The sequence below is a fragment of the Macaca fascicularis genome, chromosome 13 (assembly GCF_037993035.2).
Source record: "Macaca fascicularis isolate 582-1 chromosome 13, T2T-MFA8v1.1".
Taxonomy (NCBI): domain Eukaryota; kingdom Metazoa; phylum Chordata; class Mammalia; order Primates; family Cercopithecidae; genus Macaca; species Macaca fascicularis.
Window position 1 is genome coordinate 89,646,053 of NC_088387.1, and position 24,040 is coordinate 89,670,092.

The window sequence follows — 24,040 nt, forward strand, 5'->3', positions numbered from 1 at the left end:
CCATGAAAGATAAATAAAGATAGTAGAATTGTTACAGATTGAAGACTATAAGACAACAAAATGCAACAGATGATCCTGAACTACTAGTACCCTCAAACCATGCAAAAGAAAATTGATTTCTTTTTCTTTGGCCCTAAAGAACATTAGAAGGACAACTGGCAAAAGCTGAGTAAGATTTGCAGTCCATAGTAGAGTCAGTGTGAACTTCTGATTTGTATAATTGTACTGTGGTTATCTAAGAGAAGTTTCCTGCACTTAGGAGTAAAGGAGCATCGTGTCTATAATTTAATCTTAATAATTCAAAGAGAAACTCCAATTCTGAGCATGGTTGCCCTACAAACTTTTCATTTCATTTAGAAATATTCTATTTATCTTGCTTGGCCATGAATAACGTACTTCACTAAACACTAATTTGAAGTTCTACATGCAAACATATAATGAAATGAATAGTGAGCTAATCACAGAGTTATCTCATTATTCACTTAAAACATCAGGATCATGCCTAAGCTTCCTGTATGACTTCAGTAGTAGATCGATAGGTAACTCTGTGGGGTGATTTTTAAATGAATGGTGAAGTAACTCTGTGATTAGTTCACTATTTCTTCCTTCTTTTACATATATATGTAAAAGTCTGAAGCTGATCTACAGCTTAGATCCATCTTAAGTTGATCTACAGCTACACTACATACATCTGTACACTGAATAAAACAGCTGCAATTTCGATGCCAGCCTATTTTGACTACTGAAGCTTAGGCCAGAATGACAATATGAAATAGCCTAATTGTAAGAACATGGGAATTTGGGCACTTTTCACTTCTAAACCATTTTGAAACCCTTTACAGGAAACTTTTTTTAAAGTACCTCTATATTTATTATTTTATGCTGCACAAAAGATAGTTTCATATAAAAGTGCCTATATGATAATAGAACATTGTTATAGAAGCAGAACTTTACCTCAAGTGTTTACCTTAAGTGTTTTCTTAAAAGACTATTTCTCAAATGATGCCACAAAACAAACCAAATACAATGAAAGCAAAAAGACAGCAAAACGAAAGAACTCTTGATTTACAGCATTCAAATTCTTCAACAAGTGAAAGACCCTCAACTTCATGAATATCAGAAGAGCAAATGAAAACCACTATCATGTATCATTTCCCATCTCCCATTACACAGATAAAAATTTTTAAGTCTTATATTAGATACATATACAATTCTTCACAACAACCTTTTTCATTATAGCTAACAACTGGAAACAATAAAAATGCCAGTCAACATTAAGACTAATACACACAGTAAGGTATAGTTAAATATACAGCAAGTATATTACAGCTATACAAATGAGACCACCACAGGTTTAGGCATCAACAAAGATTAATTTCAGAATACAGGTTCAGCAAAAGCAGCATACAGTAGAATATAAACTGATTTTTATACAAATGTCAAAAGTATAACTATTCAAACAGAACTGCTTTAGGGTATTAAGATGGATTTAATTTTTTAAACCATATATTATATTCGCTTGTATTATGTCACATTTTGAAAGTCAAAACTGAAAAGTACATAAAAGCATGCTTTTGCTCAATTAACAACAAAGAAATTTTATTTCTGATATACTAGGATAAAACAGCTCAATTTCCCAAAGGAAAGAGTCTAATAAGGACGTGCTCACTTTGAATAATGTCTAAAACACAAATAAATTATTTTAAATTCGATAAATAAGATATGATTTATCTCACAGGCTTTTAGGAATTACGATATTCCAACAATGTGATGCCTTTAATTCTGATACTCATTATATGTCACAGCAAACTGAGAAGACATGATACTTTCTAAAGTAGTCAAATGCTCCAATTTAAGAACAAAATATGAGTTTCAGATTAAATTGGAGAAACATAGGATTAACGTGATTTCAAAAATCACAGTCATGGTACTTACAAATGAAAACAGACTAAAAATTCAGTATGTTTGATTATAATTCTTTATGAGTGTATACATACAAACGTACACATGTACTTCTTATGTTGATTCTGGTTGTATTTGTCAAGGAATTTATCCATTATATCTAAATTATCAAATATGCTGGCATAAAGTTGGTTATAATAGTACCTTATTTTATTCTATAGAAATTACAACAATGTGCTTGCCATCATTTGTGGATGTCCAATTTGTGTGGTTTCCCTTTTTCTTGAAAAATTTTCATAGTTCATCAATTTTACTAAAAGTCTCAAAAGACAAAATATATGGTTTTCTTGTTTCTCTCTGATTTTTTGTTTTATATTTAACTGATTCTGGCTCTTACTGTAATAATTCCTTGCTTCTGATTTTTGGTTAACTGTACTCCTGTTTTTCTAGTTTCCTGAGGTGGTAGTGTACATCACTGATAAATCTCTTAATTATAAGCATTAGCTATATCCCATGTCATGCTGGGATTATCATTTTGAAATATATTGTGTAGTATGTATTGTGATTTCCTCTTTCATCCATGTGTTATTTAAAACTATACTGCTTAAGTTACAAATATGTGAGGTTTTCTAGATCTTACTGCTAATGATTTCCAATTTAATTCTGATGTGGTTACAGAACATACTGGGTTTGATTTTAATGTTTTTAAAATGTACTGAGACTTTTATATAGGCCAGCATACTGCCTATCTTTCTTTGGAAAGAAGTACATCCTGTAGTTGGTAAATGCTGTGTTCCATAAATGTTGGTTAGGTCCATCTAGAAGTTCTGGGTGTTTCTCCCAAAATCTCCTACATCCTCACTTTGTTTCATTTACTGAGAGATAAATGTTATAATCTATTACTGAAATGTAGATTTATCTAGTTCCTCCTTCAGTTCTATAGATTTCTGATTCATGTACTTTGAAGCTATTAAATACAAATTTAGGATTGTTATGACTTATTTTGAATTAATACTTTCATATTTAATAATCCTTTTTATTTCTTATATGCTGGTCTATGATTCAACTTTGTCATATATTAAAAAATAGGGATAGCAGCTTTCTTCTTCTTTTTTTTTTTTTTTTTTTTTTTTTGAGACGGAGTCTCGCTCTGTCGCCCAGGCTGGAGTGCAGTGGCCGGATCTCAGCTCACTGCAAGCTCCGCCTCCCGGGTTTACGCCATTCTCCTGCCTCAGCCTCCCGAGTAGCTGGGACTACAGGCGCCCGCCACCTCGCCTGGCTAATTTTTTGTATTTTTAGTAGAGACGGGGTTTCACCATGTTAGCCAGGATGGTCTCGATCTCCTGACCTTGTGATCCGCCCGTCTCGGCCTCCCAAAGTGCTGGGATTACAGGCTTGAGCCACCGCGCCCGGCCGCAGCTTTCTTCTTTCAAGCACATCTCTTTAGACAGCATATACTTGGGCTTTGCTTTTTTCTCTATTCTGACAAATGTTTGCTTTTCAAATGGGGTATTCAATACACTTACATTCATTTATTCATTCATTCATTTAACTACAGAGATGCAGTCTCACTCTGTCACCCAGGCTGGAGTGCAGTGACACGATCACTCACTGCTACCACTGCCTCCCAGGTTCAAGCAATTCTCCTGCCTCAGCCTCTCAAGTAGCTGTGATTACAGAGGTGCACCACCACTGCTGGCTAATTATCATATTTTTTAGTAGAGATGGGGTTTCACCATGTTAGCCAGGCTGGTCTTGAACTCCTGAGCTCAGGTGATCTGCCTGCCTCAGCCTCCCAAAGTGCTGGGATTACTGGCGTGAGCCACCATGCCCTGCCGTACACTGTACATTGTTGATGAGACGTTGTATCAACTCGATTTTAAAATCTTCCTTGGAGTGTGTTTAGTTTTGTTTAGCAGATAGGGAAATTATTGGTAGATCACCCTGAACTTAGAGGCTTTTGTAATTTATTAGAAAAGTCTATTTTGATTTTTCCCTTATTTCTCAAGTGAATCTTCATTAGGATGTAGCCTTTACTCTCAATGTATGGGCCATTTGGAATTCCAATGGAAAAGCCAAGGTTTTTATCTCTGAGCAGGACTAAAACTGCAAATTGTATGCTCTCTGTGATAGACAGCAGCTGAAATCTCTGTACAGCTTTTTCAGCATTCTAGTTCATGCTTGCTCTCAAAATGCCTATGTTTAATAATTCTGGAGCAAGCTAGAGATGTGCAGAATTTGGAGCTGCTCAGCTTTGGCTTCCTCCTTTCTGAATTCCTATTTTCCAGCCAGTATGGAAGAATCAAACTCCAGCCAATACGACTGTGGCTTAAGTCTGAGTTCTACCTGTACCACCTAACAAAGACTGAGGGATACCCCCGAGAAAAGCTGTATAGACACTAATATCACTGAATGTGATTCTATTAATTCTATGTTTAAATCCTCTTAAATTCTGTCTTTAAATTTCTGCCTGTTTCTCGTTGCTCTTCAAAGCCTTTAAGTAACTTTTAAAATATATTTTGTCTGGAGTTTTTAACTATAGAGACCACAGAGTTAATCCCATACTTGTTATTCTGCCATCACTGATTTTTGAGAGGCGATGGGCAAAGTGGGTGAAGAATTGTAGAAAATGTTCTCCAATGGGTATAAAATTCTAGGATGACAGATTGTTTTGCTTTACCTTGTTGCTTACTGTCTTCTAGCATTTTTAAAGTTGTAATTCCCTGGCTCATATAGTTTCTGTTGAAAGGCCAGTTGTTAGTGTTATTGCTGCTGTTTTGAAAATATAGGTCACTTCCTTTATGGCTGGCTTTAATATTCTTTCATTGCCTTAGAATTTTTCTTTTTGGGGGGATGAGGTCTTGTTATGTTGCCCAGGTGGTCTGGAATCCATGGGCTCAAGTAATCCTCCCACTTCAGTCTCCTGCGTAGCTGGGATTTCAGGGATGCACCGTAGTGGCCAGCTGTCTTTGTTTTTAATCACTTTTACCATGACAGTTCCAGGCATGCATATCCTGCATGAAGTTAACAGTTTCTTATATGTTGAATTGAGATTTAAGTTTTACATCTATTTGGGAAATTTTTCTTCTTCTCAATATTGTTTCTGTCCATGTTTCAACTCACTCTTTTTCTGGGTCTATAAATTCAGGTACGTTAGAATTTTTCACTTCAATCCATATAGCTCTTATGTTCTTTTCATTCTTTACACTTTCTATGCTTCAGTTTGAACCATTTCTTTTTTTTTTTTTTTTTTTTTTTTTGAGACAAGAGTCTTGTTCTGTCACCTAGGCTGGGGTGCAGTGGCACAATCTCGGCTCACTGCAGCCTCCGCCTCCCAGGTTCAAGCGATTCTACTGCCTCAGCCTCCAGAGTAACTGGGATTACAAGCGCCCACCACCACATCCAGCTAATTTTTGTATTTTTAGTAGAGACGGGGTTTCACCAAGTTGGCCAGGCTGATCTTGAACTTCTGACCTCAGGTGATCTGCCTGCCTTGGCCTCCCAAAGTGCTGGGATTACAGGCGTTGGCCGCTGCACCAAGCTGAATGATTTCTTTTGATACATCTTCCAGTTCACTACTGTTATTATCTGCAGTGTCTCTTTTCTGTTTTTTGGTTTTTTTTGAGACGGAGTTTCATTCTTGTCACCCAGGCTGGAGTGCAATGGCGCCACCTCGGCTCACTGCAACCTCCACCTCCCGGGTTCAAGCAATTCTCTTGCCTCGGCCTCTTGAATAGCTGGGATTACAGGCACCTACTACCACACCGGGCTAATTTTTGTATTTTTAGTAGAGACGGGGTTTCACCATGTTGACCAGGCTGATTTCAAACTCCTGACCTCGGGTAACCCTCCTGCCTTGGCCTCCCAAAGTGCTGGGATTACAGGCGTGATTACAGGATTACAGGCTGGGATTACACCATGCCTGGCCAGTGTCTCTTATTAAACACACCTAACAGTATCCCTAATTTGATATATTAGAAATTCTCAACCCATCCCATATAGCTAGTATTATCCTGACACCAAAACCAGACAAGGGCATTACAGTTATAGACCAAACTCTGTATTACTTTTCTACTGCTACTATAACACATTGCTACAAACTCAGTGGCTCAGAACAGCACAAATTTATCATTTTAAAATTTCAGAGGTCAGAAATCCAAAATAGGTCTTATGGGACTAAAATCTAAGGCTGCATTCTTTCTAGAGGCTCTTGGGGAATAATAGCTCCTCACCTTTTCCAGCTTCCAGAGACTACTCACGTTCCATGGCTGTTGGGTGCTTCCATCATCACATCATATCCTCTATTCCTGGCTTCTGCTTAGACGGCTGAGGAAATCCACGAGTTATATGCCTAATCTCTTCAAAGAGCCCTCTATGTGACTGAATACTCTGACTTTTGATGTTTCTAAGGCACTAGCAAAAAGTTGTCCAGCCTCACCCTTGGCTTACACTTCGGAGCATGCTTTTCTGATAGTGAATCTCTAAATTTTAGCACCTTCTGTCATCTGGATAGGTAATTTCACAAACTGACAAGCACTAATTGCTTGTATTTCAACAGTTCTTCTCTCAATTTGTATCTTTCCTCTCACATTTCACTATAAGCAGCAAGAAAAAAACAAGTTGTACCTTCACCACTTTGTGTGGAAATCTCAGCTAAATATCCAAGTTCATTACATGCAAGTGCTGCTTTCTACATTTAGGATACAATGAGTTAATATTTCCGCTACTATATGACAAAGATCCCTTTTCCTTCAGGTTCTGGTAACGTGTTCCTCATTTCCTTCTAAACCTCCTTGTCAGCACTTTAAACACCGTATGTATACCAAGTCTGCTTACGACAATTCAGATATTCTCTAAGACATTATAGGTTTTATCCACTATGATCCTTACTTTTATCTAGGCCCTCACTGGCAGAAGCTTTATCATCCACATTTTATCTAACAATCTGTTCAAGGTAATCTAGATTTTTTTTTAAATCACGCTACTCAAAATTATTCCATACTCTGCCAAGTACCCAATTCTAAAGTCACTTTCACATCCTTAGGTATGTATTACCAGGACCCCATTTCCAGCTACTAATCAATATAGTGAACCACACTGAATACTAAATTAGAAAAAATCATTTATGTTGAACAATAATAATGCTGAAAATGTTGGGGTCTTTTCTGCTTCAAACTTTTCAGTAATTACGTCATTGTCTAGTAAGAAATAAAATTTTACTTATTCTCTGTCAATCACCTTATAACAGAGTTATATCACCTTATAATAAAAATATCTTTTTGAATAGTAGGTAAGCAATAACATAAATAAGTATTATTGGGGGCTGCATTTTGTCCTCCCAAGATATGTTCAAGTCCTAACCCCTAGTATCTATGAAGGTTACCTTATTTGGAAATAGGGCCTTTGCAGATGTAATCAAGTTAAGATGAGGAAATAATGGTTTGGAGGACCCTACATTAAATGACTGGTGTCCTTATGAGGAGAGAGAGATACAGGGACACACAGGAAAGATGCCCATATGATGATGTAGGCAGAAATTAAAGTGATACAGCTACAAACCAATGAACAGCAAGAACTACTGGCAACCAAGAGAAGCCAGGAAGAAGCAAGGAAGGAGTCTTCCCTAGAGCCCAAATTCAGAGGGAGCATAGCCCTGCTGACATCTTGATTTCAGACTTATAGCCTCCTCAACTGTTGAGAATAAATTTCAGTTGTTTTAAGCCAGGCAGTTTGTGGTATTTTGGTACAGCAGCTCAGGAAACTATAATAGAGTCTAGAGCTACTATGCCAAAATAAACACACACACACACACACACACACACACACACACACCCCCGACATGAAATCAAATAGAATAATTCCCCTACTTCATTCAACAAACATAAAGTTTTGTTTTTACAACTCTCCATGCACCAAACTTCCTACTGATTGATACAAGAGCATGGAAAGCACAGACACTGACAGCATCGTAAATGAACACGGGAATAGGTTATGTTTTTAAACCACCAAAAATGGAAATGGCACCTGAAACAGGAATAAAAGGTAAACAAAAAGATACATATTGGTAGCAGTATAGACTCCTATTTTACTCTCCTATTTCCAATAATGTCTCTGATAAATATCACACTTAAAGCAGTATAGAAAAGAGAATGCTAGTGTTACAACCATGAAATCAAGATAAATGCTACAGTGTAGTAAGTTTGGCAAATGTGCTTAATCTTCAACATTTCTTCCATACCTACTAAAGGTCATGAAGCTCTGTACAGACTGATCATTGAAAGAGTTATATAATGTTCAAAAAATATAAAGCAAAGGGTATTTCTACAAAGTTAATCCAAGTACATTAAAAAACAAACATAAAAAGAATGAAAGGCTTAGCTACAGAATGATATACTCGATTAGGAAATCTTATCTTACCTGTTGAATTACTTCTGGATATAACATGGGTAGTCTTTCAGCAATAAGAGCCAGTCCACCCATTCCTGCAAAAACTTGTAATGGTGACTGAATGGGACAGGTTTCAAGCAAAGATTCATCCAATATCCCATCCATGCATTCATCACCTGGAGTGAGAGCCTCATCTTCTGGACAGCTAGCAAGTAAGTCTCCATGATCTAGACAATAAATTACAAATAATTGAATAGGTAAGAAAGTGTATATTTTTATAATATTCTTTCATTTACAAAAGCAGGTATTATTACTGTTTTCTTGCTACTCAAAAAAGAGCACAAAACATCATTTATTTAGATATAGCTGTATTATGGCTAGATACTACAATGACCTTTAAATGACTTATGATACTACCTTCTTTAGTCTTGTTATTGGAAGAATGGTTCATGGACTAGTAGCATGGGCATCACCTGCAAGCTTGTTTGAAATGAAGAATCTCCATTTTAACACTATGACGCAGGTCATTTGTAAGCATACTGAAGTCTGAGAAGCACCGTCCTTTAGGGCATACTTATAACTTATATCCTATGTTAAAATAAGTAAGTTCTCAAAAGTACTCATAGCAAATAATATGCTCTAAAGTATCCTATTAAGAAAAATTAATGACAAAGACTTCTCTCACTGAAAACAAAAAATTATACCATATACCATATTAGTTTAACTCTGAATTACTCACAAAAGAAAACCAAAAGATCACGTAAGGAGACCCTTTAAACATTAAAACAAAAGAGAGAAATAATTGTGCTGAAAAACTGGGCAAAAAAAATGTACCAAAATTTGCTGAAGAATATAAAAGACCAATAACTAAAGATTGAATTTTAGTCATGAAAAAGATGGTAAGTTTAAATAAGTTCATACCATACTCACACTATGAAAATTACTTATATAGCATTTATAGGAGTAAAAAATTGGAAACAACCCCAACGTTTCAATGATTGGAAAACAAATAAATTTTCTTACATTTGTATAAAAAAATAGCCAATTCAAAAATGCACATGCAAAAATTTTTAAAGGAATATAAGGGCCAGGTGCGGTGGTTCATGCCTGTATCCCAGCACTCTAGGAGGCCAAGGCAGGCAGATCAGTTGTGGTCAGGAGTTACAGACTAGCCTGGACAACAAGGTAAAACCTTGTCTCTACGAAAAATACAAAAATTAGCCAGGCATGGTGGTGGGTGCCTGTAATCCCAACTACTCAGGAGGCTGAGGAAGGAAAATCACTTGAACTCGGGAGGCAGAGATTGCAATGCGCTGAGATTGCGCCTCTGCACTCCGGCCTAGGAGACAGAGCAAGACTCTTTCTCGGAAGAAAGAAAAAAAAATTAACGGAATATATAAGTAAAAAACAGAAATATGTGATCCCAATTACATGAGAAAACATGTTTATATGCATGAAATGCCACTCAATATAAATTATAACTAAGTTGTAAGTTGAGTTTCTCACTTTTATTATAAAACAATTCACATAGCTCTCACAGAAATATTAGAAATTAAAGTACACGCACTCATAAAACAAATGATGTTATAAGAAGTAATGCAACTTAGTTTCCAAATGAAATCATGGCCATTTTTTATATTTACAAAAATTCAGTCATAAAAAAATTATATCTTACGTTGATATAATAAAAACATAAGTCAATCAAGTCATTAGCTATAGAAATATCTGCCTCTTTGTATGACAGTCTGTAATTTTTAAAGTAGTATTACGCACATACCTTTTTCAGGGTGTAGTCTTTTATAAGAATCTGTTTTTGATAGACTTGGGTCTGTTATAACTCTTGATCCCAATTTAACAGTCAGATCTATTGAACGGTAACCCTGAGGAAGTTTTCGGTCATATAGGAGAGTTAAAAGCTGGGCAAGTGTCATTTCAGCTGGCAATGGCTGGCCTAAAATGATATAACTAAGTTAAATCTGGAAACCAAGAAAGAAACATTTACTTGGTTTAATTATTAACTGCTTTTACTAAATTATAGGCAAGAGTTTGATTCTGAAACCAATTTCAAAACAATTAAAAAATTCAACAGCCATTAGAAAGTTTACAAAAAGTGAGTTTATTTCTGACATATAATAATAAACAATAACATCTACAAAGTGTTAAAAAGTCACGGGCAAAACGTAAACAAAGGAACAGACATTCCCATAAATCTGATGTGGGCCATTTTTTTCTATAAAGGGCCAGCTAATAAATACTTTAAGCTAGGGGAGCCATATAGTCTCTGTTACAACTGCTAATCTACATTGTAGCAGAGAAGCAGCTATGGACAATACACTAGTAAACGGGCATAGCTGTATTCCAACAAAAGTTTATTCCAGGCAGAAGGGGAGACTCACATCACCTAGGTAATGGGCCATGAGAAATGTCACGTCACAAGGACCTCTCCGGACAGAGGTATCCAACCCACCAGTCAATAGTTAGTTGACCTCCACCATGAATCAACAATGTAAAGCTAAGAAGAAAAATTCCCTTGAACTGAGTTGGCAACTTCATTTTAAAACAGCATGAAAATGGTGATAAAATACAGAACGGGTATCCCTCATCCAAAATGCTTGAGACTAGAACTGTTTCAGATTTCAGATTTTTTTTTTTTTTTTTTTGCATTTTCTAATATTTGCATGTACACAATGAGTTATCTTAGGGAGGGGATCCAAGTGGAAACACAAAATTTATGTTTGTGTGTATACACACATCCCTTATATACATAGCCTTAACGTAATTTTGTATAGTATTTTTGATTATTTTGTGCCTGTAATAAGGTTTGTGTACCCTGAACCATCAGAAAGCAAAGTTGTCACCATCTTAGCCACCCATGCCAACAATGTGTGACTGTTAGGCATCATCATCATTCCTGACTCTTAATCTACATGCTACTGATAGGCAATCGTTTTCTTACATTAATTCACACATTAAGTACTTAACAGTAAAAATATGACATACCATTAACAGAGTGAAAAAATAATGTGTCAGGGCAAATAAGCAGCATAGTAGCATCACCAGGATACCTGTTTCAGTTATTAAACAAAACCAACCACAGGACTGGGCATGGTGGCTCATGCCTGCAATCCCAGCACTTTTGGAGGCTGAGGCAGGTGAATCACCTGAGGTCAGAAGTTCAAGACCAGCCTGGTCAACATGGTGAAACCCTGTCTCTACCAAATATACAAAAATTAGCCAGGCGTGGTGGCGGTCACCTGTAATCCCAGCTACTCGGGAGGCTGAGGCAGGAGAATTGCTTGAACCCAGGAGGCAGAGGTTGCACTGAGCCGAGATCACGCCATTGCGCTCCAGCCTGGGCAACAAGAGTGAAACTTAATCTCAAAAAAAAAAAAAAAAAAGGAAAAAGCAACCACAAACAACAGCAGGCTTTCAGCCTTCACCTATGATGCTGTGTTTTTATTAAAAGGTTACTATAAACTGTGTTTTTTAGGTAAGAAGAAATATCAGAAGTAGCTAAGGGACCAGGAAGTGGATCCTACAGGGGATGAAGAGACATTCTGCTGGAAGGCTCTTAAAAATTCTTCTTGCAGAGTCATCTGCCTCATTAACATGGTTTTTAGCTCAGAAGACTCTCCTCAATTTTGAAAACTGACATGGTTTGTCATTCTGTTGTTAATGCACGCTGCCCTAGTCCTTCAATATGCCCACCATACATTGTCACCATGTCTTCTTCTATAAGCACCTTTTCTGTGGTGTTAACTTGATCTTCTTCGTCACTATCGTCACCCTGATTCAAAACCATTTCAGCTATTTTACCACCAGTCAATGAATGAATAACTGAAGCATTATTATCAAAGTTGAAAACTTCTTTGACATCTACTTCTTCCAGCTTACTGCTGAACTCTGAAGGTATATTTTTTACATATGTAAGGAGGTCAGAAATCATTTTTTTTTCACTTGACATACAGAATCCTTCAAAGTCACACACAGTTCATCATTATCACTAAACATAGTTGCAGGCCAGAGGTTGTGCCAGGCATGCTCAACTGTGTCTTTGTCACTGTGTTCCAAGTATTGGCAACAACATATATGGCATTCTTTAAACTCCTTTCGAAAATTTTCTGTACCCATGCCTCTGTTCACTGCTGTCAACATGCTGTTCAAGAAAGGGGATTTATATTTTCTGTTCATTGATCTGAAGATACTCTGGTCACATGGCTGAATTAATGAAGTCACATTTGGGGGAAAGTACACAGCATAAACATTAGTTTCGAGATTTTTAGCTGGAGGATGAACTGGGGGATATCAAGTAATAATAAACTCCTACATCGTTCAGTCTAGCTTACGGGCAATACATACAAGTCACTGGTACAAAATGTTTATGAAACCAATCAGAAAAGATGTCTGTGGTGATCCATACCTTTGTGTCAGCGTAACCATGGACTGGTAAGAAATTCACTCCTTGAAAACAGCAAGTATGAAAGGTTTTGCCTATCAAAGCGTGTTTGTACTTATGTATGCCAGTTGCATTAGCACATCCCAGGACAGTTATTCTGTCCTTGGTATCCTTAATTCCTGGAGGGGCTGTCCCATCAACTGTAGTCCAGTGTCTTTTTTGGGACAATAACACCAGAACAGTGATATTTCATCAGCATTATAAACTGTTCTGGCAGCAGATTTTCATCAGCCATGACTTTGGCAAATTTATCAAAGAACTTCTCCATTGCTTCATGATCATCAGATGCTTTATCACCAATCTTTAAAAATGTAATATCATATCTTCTCTTAAACTTCTGCAACCAGTGTGTTGAATATTCACAGTCCCTTTCAACATTCAGTTCATCATGATAGATCGTTACTTGTTTCATGATCAGCATACCATTAAGAGGCACATGTTCACTGCCAACACTGATGGATTCACTATTTCAATACACAATCAATATGTTCATGTTTAGCTTTATGAAGTGCTTTTTCTGTTTTTCATTAACCTCTATTCACCACTTGCAGCACAGAACATCAATGATGTTTATCTTTGTTTGTTCAGGTCATATATGGTGGTCATTCCAACACCATACTCTCTTGAAAGATGTTTCACACTTACATTGCTGTCCAGTTTCTCCAATAGCTTGTTTTTCTGTGCTACAGATAAACATAAATACTTCCTCTTTTTATTACTATTATCCATAGGGGCATCTGGGGCCTTTTTGAAATTTCCAACACCACAGAGCAAAAAAACAGTTATGCACATACATGTTGGCACCATATGGGGCATCGTGGGAAACCTGCTGTTGGCACGTCTGGCATGCACATGTGCAATTTTGTTACCCACTGTGGATATGTAGGGGAGAATCGAGCATGCTAAAAAATACCTGAAGGGGGCTGGGAAGGTCTTTTTCCTCTTGCGGACGCTGAATAAACTGTGTGTTGTGTACCTGTGTTTAGACTGCAACCGTCATATGAGGTCAGATGTGGAATTTTCTACTTGTGTCATGTCAGCACTCAAAAAGTATCAGACACTGAATTTTTGGATTAGGGATGCTCAACCAGTTATCACCTTGAACAACAGACAGGATAGTGCTCAATAAATTTGTTTTATCTGGGAAGAACATAAGGCTTAACTACCAGTGGTCTAAGAGTTCCACTGCTTGAACTAGTCCTACAAATTTGCCCCATGATGTTTCCTAAATAACTTGTCATGAACTCTCTAAATATTTATTTCATCAATCATTTCATGGCACACTGACAGAAAAACTTAGAAAACCAGTGAAATAGAAATATAAAACTTGACAGTGTTAAACAGGACATGTAATAGATTACTACTTTGCTCTCACTTCTCTTCAGAGGAACTGTATGGAAGAGGAAGTCTCACTAACTCATTGATCTCATCAATGGCACCTGATTAAAATGATTTTGGTGATTGTGCCTCTGATTTACATAGTTTTAAGGATACTAAAATTTCTTTGATGTTTATTAATTGTGGAATATTACCTGCCAAGAGTTTGTGAAACAGGTGAAACACTGGGACAGTAATTATTTTGTTGGCAGCCTCTGCTCCTGAAGTACTTCCTATTTTATCAGGTATTGTCCTCCCCCTCCTGGATGGTGGGCGAGGTGGTGTAGCTGACACAGCACGTTTAGACTGAGACTTCAGCCCTAAAAGAAAAGGATCAGTAAGATTCTACATAGACAACACACCAATATGAAGGAAAACAGTGTTTTTAAAATATTTTCATAAGGCATGCATTCCTAGCTAATGTCAAAAGACAGAAATGTTCTTTCTAATCCAATATCTAATCTCTCAATTCTATTCATCCTTCATGACAATAAATAAGTAATTTTGGCATTGCATCTGTAACTATTTTCCTAAACAGTAAAAACTACAGCTAGTTGCTATAATCTCTGAAATACAGATGACAATCCATTTAGTGGAAATTGAAAAAAAAAAAATAAAAAGATAAAAATCTAGTATTAAAACATCATTACAAGTCAGCTTTGTATGTTAGTACATTGTATTACATAAATTTCCTATAACTAAAATAGTAGTACTTTATAGAAACCCAAACAAAATCAAGATTATAAAAAACAGAAAGCATACCAGAGGCAACAACAACACTGTAATTGTCTTGAAATCCATTTTCTGCTTTAACTTTTTCTTTCTCTTCATGGTTTTTCTTTTCTTTGTCATCTTTTTGTTCACTAATTAATTTAGCTGTGATACTTGGAGTATCTGTAAGAAGATATTATCTAAAATACACTGCTTTTCCAAATCATTAAGAAGGGAAATAATAAATATTTCAGAGAAAGATTATGCAAGATAGTATTTTCCTTAATACTAAGGCAATATAAAGGAATTTAGGAGAAATAACATGAGGTAATGGCCTGATATTTAATCTTTACTGACACTGATGAAGAAGACTCACCACTGTACTTAAGCCAGAATATTTAAGTTCTAATCTTTATAAAGTATTACATACAGTATTTTAATGGTACCACCTCCAGAAACAATAAAAACCAGTAGCATGAAAACTTGCTTTATTTTAGCCATAGTTCAATGTGCTTGGCAACTGCATCTAATTCAGTCCTCACAACGTAGAAATCAAGAAAGAATGTTATTTTCAAAATGAAGAAACAGCCTTAGAAAGGCTACTGATATAATCTGTAGATGGCAAATATGGGACTCAAGTGCAAGATTTAGTCTACAGCATTAAACTAGACTTCTGCTTATACTGCAAATGAAAGTATAAAGGAACAAATTTCTGTAACCGATTTCCTGTTCTGTTAATTTTTATTTAGGCCAAACACAGGAATCTTAGACAACAAAATAATGTGTTTTAAAATTTAAAGTGTTTTACTTTAAAAAATGAGTATTAAGGGCTTTCATAGATTGTTATTACTCTCTGAATATTTCTTTCATTACTATGGCATATAGCACACCACTAAAAATTATAAAATAAATGGATGATCATATGTGATTTAGTTATTAAGAAATTTAAAGGCTCAATGAATTGTTTTGAAATCATAATTTTTTTCACTGTATAACTATTATCAATTCTCCAATTGTCTCTCTCTCTTTTATTTTTAGACAAGGTCTCGCTGTGTCACCCAGGCTGGAGAGCAGTGGTGTGTGTAATCACGGTTCACTGCAGCCTCAACATCCCAGGCTCAAGTGATCCTCCCACCTCAGCCTTGCAGGTAACTGAGACCACAGGCACATGCCATGAATTTCTGTATTTTTAGTAGAGAGGAGGTTTCGTCATCTTGCGCAGACTGTTGTCGATCTCTTGGGCTCAAGCCACCTGCCTGCCTCAGCCTACTAAAGTGCTGAGATTACAGGCATGAGCCACTGCATCTACCTCAATTCTCTTTTTACTTCCCTAATTTAACACAATTATGATCCAGTCTTTTATGTTAAAAAAGTTGAGATAATAAAACAATAAACAACATTTTTTGCAATAACTCCCATTTTATAGTTTTTAGTATATGAAAGTGATTTCAATTTATACAGCTTGTTAATACTAATTGCTAATTGCCTATAGACAGTTTTGTGAAGTAAAAAATTTTATACACATTGCAAATGCATGGTGCAACAATACATTTTACTTTCTAACAAAAACAACCAAGCAACCAAAAGTGGCAAACATACTGACACAGGTCAGAGTGAAACATTTAAATAATAAGAAATTCACAAAGTTAATTCATAGCATAATCAGGTAAGAAAAACACATAAAGAATATTAGGTAATAATTTACTTAGTGCAATTAGAAGTTTAGCCAATTTTCATTTATTACTCTTATTTCAAAAGTAAGTATAAAGAATAAAAGCCATTCAAACACTGAAAAAAGTTTTCTCAACCTCCTTTTAAAACTGCTCTGGTTTCTAATATTAATTTCATTTTTTATTTTTTATTACAAATTTCTGTTTTATTTTTTTCTCTGTACTTGAATGGATGCAAAAAGCTGCTCTGTTTTAGAATTCCACTTCTGGCCAAGAAGGAATTATAAGGATCAGGTTCATTCTCCCACCTGAAATAACCATTAACTAGAAATACATATTAATAATACTTTTCAGACCCTGAGCATCAGGCAGGGCAGGGCAGTGATGCCTGGGTGAGAGGAAACCAATGAGACGACCTCTAGGATTGTGTGAGCTGTCTGGAAAAGAATTCCTAAGTCACAGCTCAGCACAACCTAGGTGTCACCCTAGACTGAGGATACAAGAGCCGGGAATCCAGGAAGAAGAGATCCGCATCTATGCAGATTTGCATCTAGAGATCTGGAGATCCCTGAATCTCCAAAGATCTATATAGGGTCTTCAAGACTTCAAATGTACTGATGAACATATGTGAGCAAACCACTGAAGGCCAGCAAAGGTACTACAGAAAAGCAGCAGGGCAAACAACCCCAGGGCTTCAGGGAGTAAAATGCTTTGTGTTCTTAGACATCTAGTGAATTCCTAACAGAGTACTCACAAGGACAGAGCCTTAATAGTGGGGTCAAATGGGATTTAGAAATGCATTTTCAAACCTGGTACTTTAATTCTACTCTAATGTAGTACATATTTAAAGGTAAAATTCATTAAAATTAAAAATTCAATTTAAAAATTTAGTTTCTTAGTCTCCTTGCATGTGCTTAACAGTCACCAAACTAGACAACACTGGTTTATAAAAAAAATACCAATAATTACAGTAAGTCTGGCCTTAGATTAAAAGCTGCTCTGATCCTACTTACAAAGATTAAAAGCAAGTCTAAAAGCAACAAACTGTTTTCAAATAATATCATTACATTTCATGAAAAAATAAAATACGTATATTAGAATACAAAATATTTAGCACCCCAAAAAGTAAAATTTACATTGTCTGGCATCCAAGAAAATTCTCCAGGCAAATAAAGAAGCGAAAACATACAATCCATAAGGAAGAGAAAAATAATACAAACAGACTACTATGTTCAAGAAAGTTGAAGAAAATCTATATACTTTCAGTAAGGACAAGGAGATATAAAAGTTCTAACAGATCAGACACAGGAAATTATCTAAAATTTAAAAATAGAGGAAAAAAATGATAGGGGGAAAAGAGGAAACACAGATTTGGGGAGGTGTCAAACAACTTCGCATAGCCTAATAAGTGAGTAACTGTAATTATAAAAAAAGGGGAGGCAATTATTGAATAAATAATTGCCAAAATATTTCCAAATTTAGTGAAATATAAAACACACAGATTCAAGAAATTCAATAAACTCTAATCATAAGAAATGTGAAGAAAAAATTGTAAGGCACACAATCATACTGCTTAAAACCAGTGACAGAAATTTGTAAAAGCAAACAGACTGACACATAAAGGTTACTATTTGAAAGTAATATTGTTGGCCTGGTATGGTGGCTCATGCCTGTAATCTCAGCACTTTGGGAGGCTAAGGAAGGCAGATCACTTGAGGCCAGGAGTTTGACATCAGCATGGCCAATACGACAAAACCCCATCTCTATTTAAAAAAAAAAAAAAATTAGCCAAGTGTGGTGGCATGCACCTGTAATCCCAGCTACTCTGCAGACTGAGGCAGGAAAATTGCTTGAACCTGGGAGGCGGAGGTTGCAGTGAGCCAAGATCACGCCACTGCACAGCCGGGGGAACAGAGTGAGACTCCATCTCAAAAAAAGAAAGAAAAAAAAAAAAAAGACAGTGATAGAGAAAATAATAGGTCACTTCCTTTTTGGCTAGTTTTCATATTCTCTTGTTGTCTTTGCCTTTTTTTTTTTTTTTTTTTTTTTTTTTTTTTTTTTTTGAGATGAGGTCTTGCTATGTTGCCTAGGTGGTCTGGAACTCATGGGCTCAAGTAATGCAGAGAAAGACTCCATCTCAAACAAACAAACAAAAGAAAGTAATACTGTCAAAAGCTATAGATAGTAGGTAAATTTACGGAGGCAATACTTCTGAATTACTTATTCTTATACATGTTGATATAATATAAACATACAAGTCAATATATCATAAAATATGGCTAAAGAGTATAAATCCACTTCAAAGAACCAAAAAAAATTGCCAAATAGAGGTTACACTCAGCACATATAACTTTTGAGGTAGTGTACTTCCAAAGCAATTAGCTTTATTTTTGTGCAATATAGAAAACTATTTTGTAAAATATTTTGAATGCTAGAATGTTTTAGAATAGCATTCTTCCACAGTAAAGACTAAAATGTTCAATTTTCAGTTATTTTGTATTAGAATGTCTACTTTTGCACTTCAAGTTAAACATATGAAATATCAATATCAATAACTGAGCTTTAGTGCTCTTCTCCACTTTCTTCATTTATTTAATTTTGTTTGCATGTTTTTTGAGAGTGTCTCGCTGTGTCGTCCAGGCTGAAGTGCAGTGATGCAATCTCGGCTCACCGTAACCTCCACCTCTAGGGTTCAAGTGATTCTCCTACCTCAGTCCCCCAAGTAGCTGGGACTACAGGTGCACGCCATCATGCCCAACTAATTTTTGTATTTTTAGTAAAGGTGGGTTTCACCATCTTGGCAAGGTTGGTCTCAAACTCCTGACCTAAGGTAACCCACCTGCCTTGGCCTCGTAAAGTGCTGGGATTACAGGCGTGAGCCATCATGCCCAGCCTATTTATTTGATTTTTAATTTTCATTTTTCTTCATCATGTAGAAGGGACAATTTCAGGAAACTGACAGAAAATACCCTCTAACATCAAATTTTCAAAAAAGTTTCTCTGTAACAGATAGGGCAGTCATTTTCAAATAATTTTTTAAAATATTTATAATAGTATGCTAACAACTTGTAAGTTGTAAACCAGTAGGAAAGAATTATGATTTTATGCATACACAGGTTAGACACAGTGATTGTAAAGCAGAAAACAATCTTGCCTACCTATAGTGATTACATCCATTCACATGGTTTCACTTACCATCTATGTATGGTAACAACTCCCAAATCTCTTCAACTCTTACTCTGGGCTTCAGATTTGTATTTTGAACTGATAAATAGACATTTTCAACTTTTTTCTTAGATACTCCTATTACTGCTTCAGTTCACAGCTTCCATTGAAAATTTAGGTCCCTTCTTATATATACAGATAGAAATATACCTACTTACATTTATGTTATAACACAAGCAGACATTTCTAGTTTATTTTAGAAGCTGACAACAGACATAAGATCACAACTATCTTGTGGGGTGGAATGTCTATCTTGCTCATGTTTATCATCTTAGGACAAATTTGTGCTTGCACTTTGCAGATGCTCAATAAATTCACTCACTGATTAATTAGAATTTCAGAAAGGCAATACACTCCAACTATCTAAAGTTGATATGGGCCAGGCGCAGTAGCTCACACCTGTAATCCCAGTACTTTGGGAGGCTGAGGTGGGAGGATCACTTGAGGTCAAGAGTTCGAGATCAGTCTGGCCAACATGGTGAAACTAAATATACAAAAAAATTAGCTTGGCGTGGTGGCACAGGCCTGTAATGCCAGCTACTTGGGAGGCTGAGGCAGGAGAATTGCCTGAGCATGGGAGGCAGAGGTTGTGGTGAGCCAAGATCATTCCACTGCACTCCAGCCTAGGTGATAGAGTGAGACTCCCCTCTTGAAAATAAATAAATACATAAAATAAAAAGTTGATATGCCTTTGTCATCAAACCCTGCTTTTTAAAAAAGTATTCCATATGTTGTTTAAAGGTATCATCCTGTAAAATACAGGCAAGAACCTAGGAGAAAATGTTCTCTCTGCTTTATTCACTGACTACAATAAACAATAAGGTCACTAGTCAATTCTACCTACTCCATTTATGTCTTGATCACTGATCACCATCTTCAATTTAGTAAATGTTTATTAATTAGAATCTTGCTATTCAACCTAATATCCTGCAATTCATCTAATATAAAATGACCAGATGGTTTATTGTGAGAACATGCCATCAATGATTTGTCTGTATTTCTAGCTGCCCATTTGTCACAGTGATACTTTAAACCATAAAATTAGGGGTGCCTAAATGTATTTTACATTTTGTCCACTTGACTGGCTTCTTACTTATGCTTCAAACTATAAAGATGTCATGAACTTTTCTAGTCATTAATGGTTACCAAGTGGATGCATAAATAAAGTTATAAAAACAATAAATCTCCATATATATGAAACATAAAGTTAAAGAAAAACTAATACTTAAATCTGACTTGCCTGACACTCTGTCAAGAACATCTGATAATGTTGTTGAGACTGGCAAATGAAGAGTACGGAATTTGTGGCCTGCTCCATACATTGGATGCTGGATGACGTGGCTAGTAGCATTAATTCTACCTTTGTACAGCTGAAAATCAAGAAATCAAAGAAATCAGGAAGTAACTTTTTGGAATACATATTGTTATAAAAAAATCTCAAAAGCACCTAAGAATAAAATACTCAATAAATACTACAAGATATAATTAATTTAGATATGGCATATTTGTCATGATTTGTTGGTCAACTTTTGCATTATCACTCTGTACCTAATATTTTTTCATTTTTTTCCACAAATCAAACTATAGTACTCAGGGTAAGGTAAAATTATGTTATTCCTAGGCATGAGGGAGAGTGCTATTCTGAAACTGTCAAGTTCTGCCATTAGGTACAAAAGCTGTGCTAGTTTCAGTTTGTTACATTAGAAGTTAGAACATAGAAGATAACTGCAGGCTCTGATATGAAATTATAAAATACATGTATACACAGCCAATAATTAAGTGTTAAATACTCACTGGACATGGAGACTGAAGAAACATTGTCACTTTCTCATCTTCCAGCATCAACTGTAAAAATAATCTTCGTATAAACCCTGAAATGTTCCCAGATGTTGGAAGGTTCCCTCTTTGAGGAGATGTCTGAAATAGTTCACAAAGAACCTGGCAAGACAAAATATTTAAAAAGTTAAATGCAAGATTTATATGCAGCTTTTTATTTTGAAAGATAAAAAGGAAACAGAAAATACGAATTAAGTTTATTTTAACATATCAAATCAGCAATTAAAGAACAAATGTCTCTGGGGGTCTAGGGTTTAAGATTTTTTTTTTTTAAGGAGGAAAGAAATGATTTTATCTTAAAATATATGAATACTGAAGGAGATAAAAGTGTAAGAAACATATCCAGGGTTAGAAAAAATTACTACTAAAGGGTGTGCACATAATGAATACCTAGCATAATGAACTTCTGTTAACTTTAGTCAATATTGGTGTGGTTATCATAAAATAAAAATTATGAAAAAAGTACATTAAAAATATGTAACAAGGCCAAGCATGGTGGGTCACGCTGGTAATCTCAGAACTTTGGGAAACTAAGAGAAGAGATCACTTGAGCCAAGGAATTTCAGACCAGCCTAGGCAACATGGTGAAACCCTATCTCTATCCACCCCCCAACCAAAAGAAAATTAGTTGGGCGTGGTGGCATGTGCCAGTAGTCCCAGCTACTTGGGAGGCTGAGGCAGGACTGCTTGAGCCCAAAAGTTTCAGTGAGCCGTGATTGTGCAACCGCTCTACAGGCCTTGGCAATAGAGATCCTGCCTCACCCCACCCCCAAAATATATATAAAGCCTTAATAAGAAACCAAAAGAGAAATCAATGGGACACAAAGAGTTCATGCTACCCAGAAGCACAAACCAAATTTTCAAATACCTAGAATCATGCCCTCGGGTGAAGCTGGTAATTTAAGCATTTTCTTCTAATATGCATATTTAGCAGCGATATTTTCCCAGTAATTAATTACTACAGGCAGTAAAATATCTTTCTCTTCTTCTTCTGTTTTGTTTTGCTTGTTGTTCAGACAGGATCTTGCTCTGTCACTCAGGCTGGAGGGCAGTGGTGTGATCTCAGCTCACTACAGCCTCAACCTCCTGGGCTCAAGTGATCCTCCCACCTCAAGCCTCCTGAGTAGCTGGAACCAAAGGTGCATATCACCGTGCCCGGCTAATTTTGGTTATGATTTCTTTTTTTGGTAGGGAGGAGGTTTTGCCATGTTGTCCAAGCTGGTCTCAAACTAAGCTCAAGTGTTCCACCCACCTTGGCTTCCCAAAGCGCTGAGATTATAGGTATAAGCCACAGCACCCAACCTGCCCTTCTTCTTAATAAAACTAACTCCTTCAATATTTTATAAAAATTACAATATCTATTTTTCTAGGTACTACTAAAATTTGACTTGAATGAGCACTATTAAATAAGAAGGGGAAAAGTTATTTACCAGTGTCTACCATATCTCATATAGGCTCTATGCTAGGTACGTTATACAAATTAAAATATTTAACCATCTCAAAAAAATCCTTGAGGCAGGTATTGCTAGCCCCATTTTATAAGATTAACCCATATGCCCAAGGTCACATGAGGTAGCCAACAGCAAAATTTGGCAAACAGCTAACTAGAATTACTCTTGAAATAATTCTACCTTTCAGGATTTTTTGGGGCCACATAGACATAATATATGATAAATTATCTTCCACTTTTTTTTTTTTTTTTTTTTTTGAGATGGAGTCTCGCTCTGTTGCCCAGGCTGGAGTGCAGTATGATAAATTATCTTCCACCTTTTTTTTTTTTTTTTGAGACAGAGTCTCACTTTGTCACCCAGGCTGCGAGTGCAGTAGTGCAATTTCGGCTCACTACAACCACCACCTCCCTGGTTCAAGCAATTCCTCTGCCTCAGGCTCCCGAGTAGCTGGGATTCCGGGTGATTGCCACCACACTCGGCTAATTTTTTTGTATTTTTAGTAGAGACAGGGTTTCATCATGTTGGCCAGACTGGTCTTGAACTCCTGCCCTCAGGCAATCTGCCCACCTCAGCCTCCCAAAGTGCTGGGATTACAGGCGTGAGCCACCACACACAGTCTATCTTCCACATTTTGTATGTGATTTATGTGGAGTCTCCTATCTGAAACCTAATCTAATGCCCATGTAAAGAGATGCAAACTATCAGTATGGCAATCTCGTTACACAAAAATACAATGCCTCAATGCACATACAGTATTCAGTGACCAGTGTCAATACTGCTCCAGCAGCTGAAATTTTTTCGTGGTCTTTTTCTTTTTGTTTGTGGAAATTTTTTAAAACAAGGGTTGTATGATCCAGCTAGGATCCCAATGCATTTGCCAGTCATCTCATTATAAAGAAGTGATTCAAGTGACAGCATATTTTGAGGGGGAGAAAGGAGATATCAGTACTTTATAGTTTAAATTCGGATCCTTAAAAGCACTCAACACCTACCAAATTTATTTATTTATTTATTTATTTATTTAT

At 36.2% G+C, this 24,040-nt stretch overlaps 1 protein-coding gene across 35 annotated transcripts in view; it reads right to left on the minus strand.

The window, feature by feature from the left end:
- The window catches only part of BIRC6 (baculoviral IAP repeat containing 6), a 256,711-nt gene that overhangs the window by 77,471 nt on the left and 155,200 nt on the right, over positions 1 to 24,040 (minus strand). For 32 of the 35 annotated variants that reach the window (XR_012422503.1, XM_074012019.1, XM_074012017.1 and 29 more), the window contains 6 exons: positions 21,523 to 21,666; positions 20,969 to 21,098; positions 14,885 to 15,016; positions 14,278 to 14,442; positions 10,067 to 10,240; positions 8,320 to 8,516 (listed from right to left, as the gene is read on the minus strand). Coding sequence is in view for 33 of the 35 variants with exons in the window: in XM_074012019.1 (XP_073868120.1) it covers positions 8,320 to 8,516; positions 10,067 to 10,240; positions 14,278 to 14,442; positions 14,885 to 15,016; positions 20,969 to 21,098; positions 21,523 to 21,666 (942 nt within the window). In the remaining 2 variants the exon portion in view is untranslated. Of the gene's footprint in view, positions 1 to 8,319; positions 8,517 to 10,066; positions 10,241 to 11,068; positions 13,429 to 13,654; positions 13,844 to 14,277; positions 14,443 to 14,884; positions 15,017 to 20,968; positions 21,099 to 21,522; positions 21,667 to 24,040 lie in introns of those variants that run through there. The other 3 variants (XM_065527201.2, XM_065527202.2, XR_012422504.1) reach the window with 3 other exon arrangements.